The sequence below is a fragment of the Mixophyes fleayi genome, chromosome 12, assembly GCF_038048845.1.
Source record: "Mixophyes fleayi isolate aMixFle1 chromosome 12, aMixFle1.hap1, whole genome shotgun sequence".
Taxonomy (NCBI): Eukaryota; Metazoa; Chordata; class Amphibia; order Anura; family Limnodynastidae; genus Mixophyes; species Mixophyes fleayi.
Window position 1 is genome coordinate 26,889,602 of NC_134413.1, and position 12,658 is coordinate 26,902,259.

The 12,658-nt window shown below is 42.9% G+C and overlaps 1 protein-coding gene across 1 annotated transcript in view; it reads right to left on the reverse strand.

Moving 5' to 3' along the window:
- The window catches only part of EIF2AK4 (eukaryotic translation initiation factor 2 alpha kinase 4), a 78,747-nt gene that overhangs the window by 17,004 nt on the left and 49,085 nt on the right, over positions 1-12,658 (reverse strand). The window contains exons 26-32 of the mRNA XM_075193399.1: positions 10,824-10,940; positions 8,745-8,810; positions 6,899-7,075; positions 5,077-5,211; positions 3,841-3,951; positions 1,628-1,750; positions 1,215-1,301 (exon numbers count right to left, since the gene is read on the reverse strand). Coding sequence (XP_075049500.1) covers positions 1,215-1,301; positions 1,628-1,750; positions 3,841-3,951; positions 5,077-5,211; positions 6,899-7,075; positions 8,745-8,810; positions 10,824-10,940 — 816 coding nt within the window. The remainder of the gene's footprint in view (positions 1-1,214; positions 1,302-1,627; positions 1,751-3,840; positions 3,952-5,076; positions 5,212-6,898; positions 7,076-8,744; positions 8,811-10,823; positions 10,941-12,658) is intronic.

The following is a 12,658-nucleotide window of genomic DNA, read 5'->3' on the forward strand; positions in this document are numbered from 1 at the left end:
CTGGCTGGACAATCTGCAGCAGTTGTCCCATTAGCACCATTGACATTATCCCAGCTGTTAACATTGCGTTACCACTGCTTATGATGTTTAATCAATTTATTGCAAATTATTTGTAAATATTTTTTTTTCTATGTATATAACTAAAACGCATAACTTAAACCCCTAATATATAAAAATCAGAGGAAAGGGGATATATGAATGTATTTTAGTGTAATAGACTTCTCTGGCTGAGGGACGTCATGACAATCTCTCTGGTAGGTGATACGGTACTGTATGACGGCAACTTTCTGCTCTGACCTTGAGAAAAATGGTCAAAGAGAGATATATTTTGTTCACTCATTTAAGGTGATGAGGTAAGGAGACTGATGGACTGGTCCGCAGGGAGGGATATGAATGACAGATACGTTAATGGTCTGTTTGTCTTTGTTTAATTTGGCAGTTATTACACTTACAGGATCTAGAGATGGACTTCTCACAACACATGCGATATAAGCATACATTTTAAACAAATTGCTTTTACTTCGTAATAATACAATTTGTATTGCTTAGATATTATGTCATAGCAAAAGCAATAACTGTTCTAATCCTGTAAATTTCATCTTCAATTTATTTATGATTAAAAAAAAAAAAAAAAGTGCATATATAACCTACACACAGTGGAGGGGCAACTTTGTGGTCTAAAGCAATATTAACGAGAAGGCAGCCTATCAATTATTTACTCCCTGTATGAAACAACTCTAGCACACGCAGCAGAACTAAAATAATAAAACAGGATTATGGGATATATTTACTAAACTGCGGGTTTGAAAAATTGGAGATGTTGCCTATAGCAACCAATCAGATTCTAGTTGTCATTTATTTAGTACATTCTACAAAATGACAGCTAGAATCTGATTGGTTGTTATAGGCAACATCTCCACTCTTTCAAACCCAGTTTAGTAAATCTAGCCCTGGGTATTAACAAACATATGGATCCTGCTCATGAGTTTTCCATTTACAGGACTCTACCAATCAAATTGATTGAAAGGCTGTATTCCCGTGACTATTGGTTCAGGCCATAAAATGGCTGCCAACACAGGGAGTAGTTAACTGATCCATTTTTAACTTTAGGTCAGTGACCTCATTTCTCTTAATCAAAAGTTGGTGATCCTTAAATGCCATCTAACTTCATAATGCTGAATGTTAACATATTCCAGAGGACTACACAGATTTACCTTGATATGATTTCCTTCTTTATCAGAGACAATAGCAGCTAATGTAATCCCAGACAGCCTGCAATATTCCTGCAGTTCATCTTGTGACTAAAGAAATAACAGAATTAAACATAGGATATCTTGTGACATCTCCACAGCGAAGAATGCTTCCAATAAACAGAGATCTATAGAAATGAACAGACATGGTATAACTAGCAGAAGTGAATCAAGTCCTACTGCTATCAGACTCAACTAATAGTATTATTATTATTACTTTTATTATTGTTATTTGGACGTTAGCTTTTTAACCATGTAAATGTTGCACTAAAACAAACTTTTACTAAATAAATAAAAATAATTTGTTTCATTTCTTATATGTTTGTAACAATGTAAAGTTTACCTCACATTCCTGAAACAAAATGGCTGATACTTACCTCTGACCAGTCATACATTATCTCGGCTGTAATGCCAGCAGCCCACAGCTTCTGAATGATGCCAATTGCCCTGTTGACGGACATTTGCCCAGCACTTACAACAAGCAGGTCACAGCTGCTCACCTGGAATTAAGAAAAAGAAAAAAAAAATTAATGAACTACAGACATATGCATTTGGGAGCAGCAATGTTCTCTGGCATTAATGTAACTGGATCGAAAATAGTCAAAACAATAAAACTTTGCACAAGTAAGCTTTGGTGAGGTGTTGTTGCATTTATCATGTGTAAAATTGGATCCCATAGATTGTAAGCTTGCGAGCAGGGCCCTCTTACCTCTCTGTCTGTATGTATAACCCAGTATTGTCTTATTAATGTTTGTTCCCAATTGTAAAGTGCTACGGAATTTGTTGGTGCTATATAAATAAATGTTGATTATGATGATTATGCATGCAACAATATGCAAAGAAAACATAATTGTGAAATCATGTAATGTTTAATTTGTTATGCCAGGTGAATCCCCAAAAGCATCAATGAGCCTTGGGCGCCTATGACCCTGTCGCCTGCGCCCTTCCTTGGAACACTTTTGGTATGTACTAACCACTGCATACCAGGAACACCACACAAGACCTGACGTTTTGGAGAATCAAACACATCAACCTCAAGAACTGACTGTTCACTTGCTGCCTAATATATGTCACCCCTTGACAGGTGTCATTGTAAAGAGATAATCATTGTTATTCACTTGTCAGTGGTTTTAATGTTGTGACTGATAGGTGTATACAAATGAAAACCCCGCAAGTTCATAACGTACTGTGAGAATCACCTGCTATCTACAACTGCTGAACTTAAAGGATACATCATTTATTTTGACAATAAGAAATTTCCTACATAGTCATTCACTTTCTGAAGACTTATGCAGGGGTCTATCACAGCCCCTTATGCTGCCTGAGGCACTCCCAAAACACTACCCCCCCACCCCTCACCTGCAGCCTACAATCACAGGTAACACGAGCAATGACTGCAAGTGGAAGCACGCGCTACATATCTCCATACACTGCTGTTCTTTTATGAATAGTGCGGAGACTGTCATCCAGAATAAAGGGGATGCGGAGGACAGAGGGGACGTCTCCTCCCATCACTGAATCTTCTGTACTGTGACATCAACCTACAGTCATTGCTTGTTGAAGTCAGGCAATGGGGCGACAAGAAGAGGTATGCCGTTCTGGTGGGCATGCTTAACACCTCATCTCTACCACCTCTAAAATTTGGCACAGGAGCGGTGGTGAATCAAGAAACAGGCTTTGTCTTATGGTTAATAAAAACATTTTAGCTTCCCTGTAGCAATAAGGGTTAAATGTCTTGCAGACTGCAGCAACATTGTATCAAGAAAATAAAAAGTAACAGTTAGCTGCTGCCAAGTCCTAATGTAGCAGACTATTTTTTTTTTCAAACTCATTTGGGACAAACTAAAGTCAGCTCACAAGTAGATAGGTTAGAAGGAAAGAAAAGGGAGAAAATTTAAATATTGGCTTATTTTTGCACCAGAAAGCTTCAGATAAGTGATATCATCAAGTGTAGAATGTAAACATAACGACAGGAGGAATAATATGCACTGTGATTTAAATTAATCACATTTCAAGTGAATTTTGTAGCAAGGTTATTACAATTATACATATGATTTATACATACAGTTTATTAAAGGGGAATGTTTCAAAAATATATAGAAAACTGTTCTATTATGATGCAGTTTGGGGAATAAGAAGCTTAAGCTGGGTACACACCTATGCAATCTTACGTCAGATCTAAAGGTAAATTGTGTAGGTGCGGACTTTCAATCACTGGTGAAATTGTTACGGAAATTGCATCTGTGATCTTCATCTCTCATAACCATCTGCTAAGACGATCGTGACTGTGCACACTCTACAGATATCTGCCTACACTGCTGGTCCTGAGTGCGTACACACTACCACATTTGTCCAACATTGTCTCATCGTTGATTCTGATTTTTGGGAAGTTTAAAAAAAAACCAAACAGATGCCATGTGTTTTAGTAAAATAATGATCGCGGGAGCGTACACACACTTCCAATATCTGAACAAATGGCCGTGAAACATGTGATCTGCACGATAATTGCACAGATGTGTACCCAGCTTTACAGTCGAGTCTAGGTCTATAACATCTTTCATCATTTATACCATATTCACAAGAAACTTACATATTCATCAGCACTAGAAAGTGCAGCAGAGATCTTGTCTATAGCTATGCTAACGCCAACAGCACAGGGCAGAATCATGGATCCAGTCTGAGGCCCTCTGAACTGTGAAATCTAAACACAAAACAATGCATGGTCTTAATAAAAGAAATACAAAGAGAAAAAAAAGAAAAGAGCACCCATAAGACTGTACATTCCCAACAGTGTTTCTAATTTTAATAGAGCTGGACAAAGCAGGTAATACTGACATATTGCCCTGACATTATCACGAGTGTGATATCCATGAATCATCCAATTGTAGACCATGCCTAGAAATCTGCTCTGCAGATGACTGCTGTCATTTCCCAACCTTCATGTGATCGGTCTTTTCAATTTGGCCACCCACACGTGTCATCAATAGATATTGCCGTACAGCAGTTGCTGCATGCGTGTAGCCAATATATCACTTATTTCTTAAGTTCGATGGATGTATTGCAACAATCTGTCCACATAAAGGACTTTGTTACTTATCTAAACTAATCATTCATTTATTAGTTCAAATTTCAATGTTAAGCATAATTGTTTAACCTTTTCTATGCTTAATTAACTTTGTGTGATTTTACTACACCTGAATAAAAGCTGAACACTCTTAATGAACGCAGACACATCATTATGTAATTTACCTTCAAATTCCTGGTGAGCATGACAATGTAGAGAAGTGGATGGAGCTCACATGTATTACTAAGGCGATTGTTCCATGTTTGGAGATGGCTATAAGAATTGGCTACACAAATAGACTCAACACATTCACATGATGTGAGTGAGTTCTCTGTACAGCGCTGCGGAATTAGTGGCGCTATATAAATAGCTGATGATGATGACATAAGAAATGTGTGTGCTCCTGAGACAGCGAGGGCAAGTGGTGGCTGTCAGGTGGGAGAGAAACAAAGGGTGGAAGTAGATCAAAAAGGTGGAAAGTATGCAAACATCGGCCTTTAAATTAAATAATTACATTGTGTTACAGATAGGAGAGGGGACACTGCTTTGTTTATTAACCAGACCTTGTTCCTCTTTCCCGTAGCGCTCGCTCGCTATGGTCAGTGGAGTTCAGAGCAGGAAATAAATGACAGGTAAGGAACAGATGATAATAAGTATATGCTGTAATGTGTTCTGCTCAGTACAGTACAAAGGATCATTTGCTCAGCAGCTGTACGCACTGTCCGATCCTGTGGTAATTGCGTTATTACAGCCAAGGCTTACCAGATGGTCATATCTCCCCCCGGCTGCCAGGATGTCAGGGACGGTTCTTTGCCGCCGTTTGATGAATGCAACAAACTGAAAAACTATCCCATTGTGTTGCTGCATCTTGTACACAAGGCCGAAGTTCACAACCACCTAAACGACAAACACACACATTTTAAGGACCACTAAACTTAAAATAAAAGTCCACTTATAGATATGTTATAACATATAAAAACAATGAAATATACATGGAAATGTTTCAGGAGTCTATCAGACCGGAAAATATAGTATAAAAGTTTGTGATCTCGGAGGGGGATATTATTATATAGACACCATACTAAGGCTGGGTACACACTACAGAATTTTCCGACCAATGTGTTATCTACAACGATTTTACTAACGGCTGGAAAAGAAAAGTCCTGATCAGCAGCCGATTCATGCGTACGCACTATATATGTTTTACAAGATTTACCCTCAGATCTGTGCTCTTCATCTGTCATTACCATCGGCTGAAAAGATTGTGACTCTGTAAACTCTATGGAGATCCTGATTTGGAGTGTGTACACACTGCGGGATTGTAAGGTGGTTGTAATGAGATTTTTAAACAGTACGACCAATCAATTAAAACGACATTTGGGTGGAGTTATCCATTAAATGGGTTCTACCACTCTGCTGACAAACTTTATTAACTATGTTGTTTTCTGGAAATCCTCCTCTCCTACAACTCTAAAAGAATGGCTCACCGGTGTTGGATTTTATAGATATATGGACGATCTGATTCTATGTTCTTCGGATCGTTTTAATGACTATTGTGCCACATGGTTGTACTGGCTGGAATTCCAGGGCACCGAAAAATATTCTGCCTTATCCAAATAGTCTCCTTCTGTGGAGCTTCTTGATGGGAACTAGCTTTCTTTTCGGTCTTCAACATTTGCCCCTTATCTAGCAATAATTGAAGACTGGGATTTTGTTCGTAAGGACCCCTCCCTCCCCCCTTCCATCCATCCCCTGTTTTCCTACCCCTGCCTTCCTTTGTATGCTTAATTTTATTTGGTTTATTCCTTTTAAATACTCAATATTTAGCCAACTAGGGCTTTTAATCCCATGTTCCTCATACTTAGATCAGATGATCTACGGTTGGAATCTAGAACTTGTTCTTTACGGGATTTTGTGAGAATTAATTTTGCAAAACTCTCCTTACATTCATATTGCATGACGATTTGTTGGATTGCCCTTTATTTATATATTTGTATATTTTGAGTAATTTTTCCTAATAAAAAGTGGTTGTACAACAGAACAAAAAAGTTGTTTTTTAGTAAGAAAATAAATTAGGCAATCAAAAGTGTCCTATAATGGACATTTCAAAAATAAGAAAAAAAAACTGATGGAATGGCTAGAAACGGTACAGGTATGATACAAAACTTATATTTCTAAAAGTAATAAACAGAACTTTTTTTTTTCCATTTATGTGTATGTTCTGGGCTTGAAGTTATACGCAGTGGTCCTGTAATCAAAGTTACATAATGTGTTAATGCACACCCAACGAGTCTCTACAAAAGAGATCCCTAGTCTATCTCATCTGGTGATATCTATTGCTGTATTCAAGTCATCTGCACAAAATGAAATTTTAGTTTAAATATTAGACACAATTTTGATTAATGTCCCTTTAAAGGTCTAGATACAGGCTGAAACATGTGTAATTATCTCAGATCCCAGTATGGAGGGTTCTAAACTTGATTCTGGGAAATTCTTCCTTGGAGGCCTGGAATGAACGCAGGCATCATTTCTCATGTACGTATAATGTTTTATTTTAGGCTCATTAAATACTGTGGGTTCTAACCTGAAGTTTTACACTCATTCTCTTCATTAATCCTATAACTTCCTCCAGGTCCTTCAGGCCTTGTTTGGCCAAAACACCGACTCCTGATTTCTGCTTTGTCAGTAAGGACATCATTGGTTCTACTTCTTGAAGGTCTCCTTTCTGCTCAATAAACTTATAAAGGCGGTTCAACTGAAACTGAAAGAAGAATATTGATTATATGGTAATATAAGAATAATATTGGTCCATCATTAACCTAAAGTGCTTTAATCTCAATAGGTCAGTTTATAAGCTGATGATTTGTGCTCTGCTAAACCATCTAGTTTTGGAATGTACCATATTTCCCCATGTATATGACGCACCTTTTTCCCAAAAATTTTGGGTCTAAAACCTGGGTGCGTCTTATACAGGGGTAGCGGGGATGCAGGGGGGGAGGCAGCGTTACAGGGGCATAGGGCGGGGGGATCGAGGGGGAGCGGGGCAGCTTTACAGTGGCAGCGTGGGTGGGATTCAGGAGGAGGGGGGACAGGCAGAGAGTGGCAGCGGGGATCCAGCAGGCGGGGGACAGGCAGAGAGTGGTAGCGGGGATCCAGCAGGCCGGGGACAGGCAGAGAGTGGTAGCGGGGATCCAGCAGGCGGGGGACAGGCAGAGTGGTAGCGGGGATCCAGCAGGCGGGGGACAGGCAGAGAGTGGTAGCGGGGATCCAGCAGGTGGGGGACAGGCAGAGTGGTAGCGGGGATCCAGCAGGCGGGGGACAGGCAGAGAGTGGTAGCGGGGATCCAGCAGGCGGGGGACAGGCAGAGAGTGGTAGCGGGGATCCAGCAGGCGGGGGACAGGCAGAGTGGTAGCGGGGATCCAGCAGGCGGGGGACAGGCAGAGAGTGGTAGCGGGGATCCAGCAGGTGGGGGACAGGCAGAGTGGTAGCGGGGATCCAGCAGGCGGGGGACAGGCAGAGAGTGGTAGCGGGGATCCAGCAGGCGGGGGACAGGCAGAGAGTGGTAGCGGGGATCCAGCAGGCGGGGGACAGGCAGAGAGTGGTAGCGGGGATCCAGCAGCCGGCCATTACACTCTCCCTGCCTTTTTTGACAGCTACCGTAATATTTTTTTTTTCAAATTTTGGGGCCAAAATTAAGGTGCGTATTATACATGGGAGCGCCTTATACATGGGGAAATACATATCTATCTATCACAATACACAGACTTATATTATTATTATTAATTTTTATAAGCACAGTAACTCAGTGAGCTCAAAGCATAGCTAGGGGCGGGGGAGGAAAGAGGGGAAGGTCCGCATACGACGGAACCCAAGAGGGAGGGTACCGATGACAGGGAGACCCCAGAGGGGAGAGGAGGGAGCGAGAGGGGAGAGGAGGAGGGCTAGGTAGCTGGAGAGCAGAGTTAAAAGTGGTGAAGACAGGAGGAGAGATGACCCTGCTCAAAGGAGCGTACAATCTAAGGTATCAGGTTGGCTCAGATAGAGTAATGATGTCAAATGCTTTATGAACAGGGTTAGCAATCTGCGCTGGAACAGGTCTATTATCAAGAAGCAAAATCATCGACCATACTAAAAAGGGTGCAATTAGTAATACGTTTTGGGTAGAGAAACCCTTTGTATTAGGCTTTAAATCAAACAGAGGGGTGAAAGGAGTGGGTAAAACTCATTGAAGGTGAATTAAGTCTAATGAATTGCTGACCTGTAACAATCGTATAAAAGGGAGTAAATTCACATAAACTCCAGGACATCCATTCATCAGGGGTTAACCATAGTATAAGTTCGGAGCGTACCTGTTACACAATTTCTGATCCTTGGAAATGGTTCCATTTAACAAGAATGGGAATGTTTGCTCATTATTCGGATATACTTACATTGTTATCCGACAGCGAGAGGTTACAAAATTTGGCTTCCACTTCTCTTTTAGTAAGTTTTTCAATCTAAAAGGGGAAAAAAAAAATGTTAAGTTTAGGGGTTGTCCACCTGCAGATAACATTTAGCGTCTGCGCATATCGTCCTCTGACATTTACATGGCTTTTTGTAGCTTCATTCCTGCATTTATATCAGTTTATTTGTGTTGCTATAGAATACGACAGAGCTCTGCAGTATATATAATCATACATAGCACCAGGTCCAGTGCAAGTCTGGGTTTTGGCCCCCTTCCCTCTCCATTTGTCAAGAACACCTCATAAACACGGGTTAGGGTATTCTGGGCTCCTCAGTGTCCAATGGAGCTTAGGCGGAAGCAGAGGGCAAAAATGTATAGAACTCTGTCTGATGATAATACATGGCTATAAGGAGTAAAAGCAATGCATGTATCAAGAGTTGTAGAAGGACAAGTACATGCCATAGACATTGTGTGACTCTGCCCTCTAGTGTCTATCTATGATAAGACACTTATCTGGTAAGCACTAATGCTATTGTTTTCTGTTTTCAACAGTTGGTTTACAGAACAATAAGTTGTAGACAAAGCATTTGTGACCAGGTTCCATAAAATAAATGAATGGGGAGGACTATTACTGGTTTGCCTTGAATGATCAGATGCTGGGGAGATAGTTTGGCTATAAGATAAAGGCTGTCACTACTAGCACTATAAAAGGAAAAAGTATGTGGTCACCCCTTCTAATGAATGTGTTTGGCCATTTCAGCCACACCCATTGACCATAGGTGCATACAATCAAGCATACAGCCATGCAATCTCCGTAGTCAAACATTAGCACTAGTGGTCATACTGACAGACTCAGTGCCTTTCAACGTGGCACAGTCATGAGATGCAAACCTTTCAACAAGTCCATTTGTCAAATTTCTGCCCTGCTAGAGGTGCCCCAGTCAACTGTAAGCGCTGCTCTTGTGAACGTCTAGGAGCAACAGCTCGACCGCGAAGCTGTAGGCCACACAAGCTCATAGAACAGGACCGCTGAAGCTCATAGCACGTAAAAGTAGTCTGTCCTTAGTTTCAACACTCACTACAGAGTTCCGAACTGCCTCTGGAAGCCACAGAACAGTTAGTCAGGAGCTTCATGGGTTGTTTTTCCATGGCAGAGCAGTCACACTCAAGCCTCATATCACTATGTGCAATGCCAAACATCAACTGGAGTGGTGTAAAGCACCATGCCATTAGACTCTGGGGCAGTAGAAACATCTGGCAGTCTGATGGATGTCAGGAGAAAGCTTCCTACCCAAATGCATACTGCCAACTGTAAAGCTTGTGGAGGCGCAATAAAGGCCTTGGGCCCCTTAGTCCCAAGGAGCGGAAATATTAATGATACAGCATACAATGACATTGTAGAGAATCGTGTGCTCCAACTTTGTGGCACCAGTTTGAGGATGCCCCTTTCCTGTTTCACTATGACAATAACCTTGTGCAGAAACCAAAGTCCATAAAAAAAATGGCTTCCCGAATTTAGTATGGAAAAACTTCTCTATCCTTTACAGAGCCCTGACCTCAACACCATTGTGATCATCTGGAATGCCGACTGTGAGATAGGCCTCACGCCCAACATCAGTCTCCAACCTCACTAATGCTCTTGTGGCTGAATAGATGTATATTCCTATAGCCATGTTCCAAGGTCTAATGGAACACCTCCCCAGAAGAGTGAGGCTATTATATTAGCAAAGGGGACACCAACTCCCTATTAACGCCCGTAGTTTTTGGAAACTGACATTAAACCATCCCATGGATGCGATGTGCTGGTGTCCATATATATCTTTGGCCGTGTAGTGTATATGAATGCCGGCAGCAACGCAGTCAAGGGCGAGAGAAGGAACCAACATAGATACAGAAAATTATATGTGCTGAATTTTTCCTTCATGATCCCTTAAGATTGTACATTATATTCTACACAGGTATATATTTGTGTCCACTGGGTGAAAAATAAACCCTTAGTCTGACAGACTGGCTTGGAGCATTAATTCACGGGAAAATGTAATTTCATTCAGTGGAGAATACTTACCATAGCATCATAAAGAATATTGTACACTTGAATGAGTTTATCCTCTGGCACACCGCAATGAAGTAGAATGGCTTTCAATAAAGATGTGTGGTTTACATAAATACTGTAATTTCTTTCCTATTAAAACAAATATTACTTGTTAGAATTAACCCACAGAGCAACAAGAAAGGCAGCCATTTTGTGAGCTGTGGCAATATTCCTGAGATTGCAGCCAATCAATTCACTGGGTACTAGTGATGTCTTTGTGCCGCATACCTTAATGATGTCACTAGTTTCTAGTGAACCGATTGGCTGAATATTAATTTAAACAAAATAATGGCTGCTGCTACTGTGTGAAGTAGAGTTTCTGACTAAATCTGACTGAATTTAAATCTTTCAGTATCCAAGCAGTTCTGAAACCCAATATTATGGAAAAAACATTTATTACTTTAATAACGTTAAGAAACAAACGCTGAAATTGATGTCACCCTGTCTCCGAGTCCAAATAATAAAGAAGTGGTTAGTTGTTAATTTCAATGGATGTGCTTAGACCGGCGGTTCCCAAACTGTGCGCCGCGGCTCCCAGGGGTGCCGCGAGCCAGACATAAAAAAAAAAAAACAAAGAACACATAAACTTACCAATCCGCTGGGCGCCAGGACCCAGCAGCCTCCTCTCTCCCGCAGCAGCTTGTTACCGACGTCGATATTCAGTGACAGCTGCGGGAGAGAGGAGGCTGCTGGGTCCCGGCACCCGGCGGATTGGTAAGTTTATGTGTTCTTTGGGTTTTTTTTATGTCTGACGCGGTGCAGAGGAGTGAGAGGGAGTGTGACAGGGGCAGACAGCGGGGCAGAGGAGAGTGACAGCGGGGCAGAGGAGAGTGACAGTGGGACACAGGAGAGTGACAGCGGGGCACAGGAGAGTGACAGCGGGGCAGACAGCAGGGCAGCCAGAGGGGCACAGGAGAGTGTCAGCGGGGCAGCCAGAAGGGCACAGGAGAGTGACAGCGGGGCACAGGAGAGTGACAGCGGGGCACAGGAGAGTGACAGCGGGGCACAGGAGAGTGACAGCGGGGCACAGGAGGGGGGACACAGCGTGAGAGAGGGCAGAGGAGGGGGGACATCGTGAGAGAGGGCAGAGGAGGGGGGACATCGTGAGAGAGGGCAGAGGAGGGGGGACATCGTGAGAGAGGGCAGAGGAGGGGGGACATCGTGAGAGAGGGCAGAGGAGGGGGGACATCGTGAGAGAGGGCAGAGGAGGGGGGACATCGTGAGAGAGGGCAGAGGAGGGGGGACATCGTGAGAGAGGGCAGAGGAGGGGGGACATCGTGAGAGAGGGCAGAGGAGGGGGGACATCGTGAGAGAGGGCAGAGGAGGGGGGACATCGTGAGAGAGGGCAGAGGAGGGGGGGACATCGTGAGAGAGGGCAGAGGAGGGGGGACATCGTTAGAGAGGGCAGAGGAGGGGGGACATCGTTAGAGAGGGCAGAGGAGGGGGGACATCGTTAGAGAGGGCAGAGGAGGGGGGACATCGTTAGAGAGGGCAGAGGAGGGGGGGACATAGTGAGAGAGGGCAGAGGAGGGGGGGACATAGTGAGAGAGGGCAGAGGAGGGGGGACATCGTGAGAGAGGGCAGAGGAGGGGGGGACATCGTGAGAGAGGGCAGAGGAGGGGGGACATCGTTAGAGAGGGCAGAGGAGGGGGGACATCGTTAGAGAGGGCAGAGGAGGGGGGACATCGTGAGAGAGGGCAGAGGAGGGGGGACAGGGTGACAGGGGGCAGTGTGAGAGAGAGCAGTGTGTCTGGATACAGAGGGGGCAGTGTGTTTGGATGCAGAGGGGACAGTGTGTCTGGATGCAG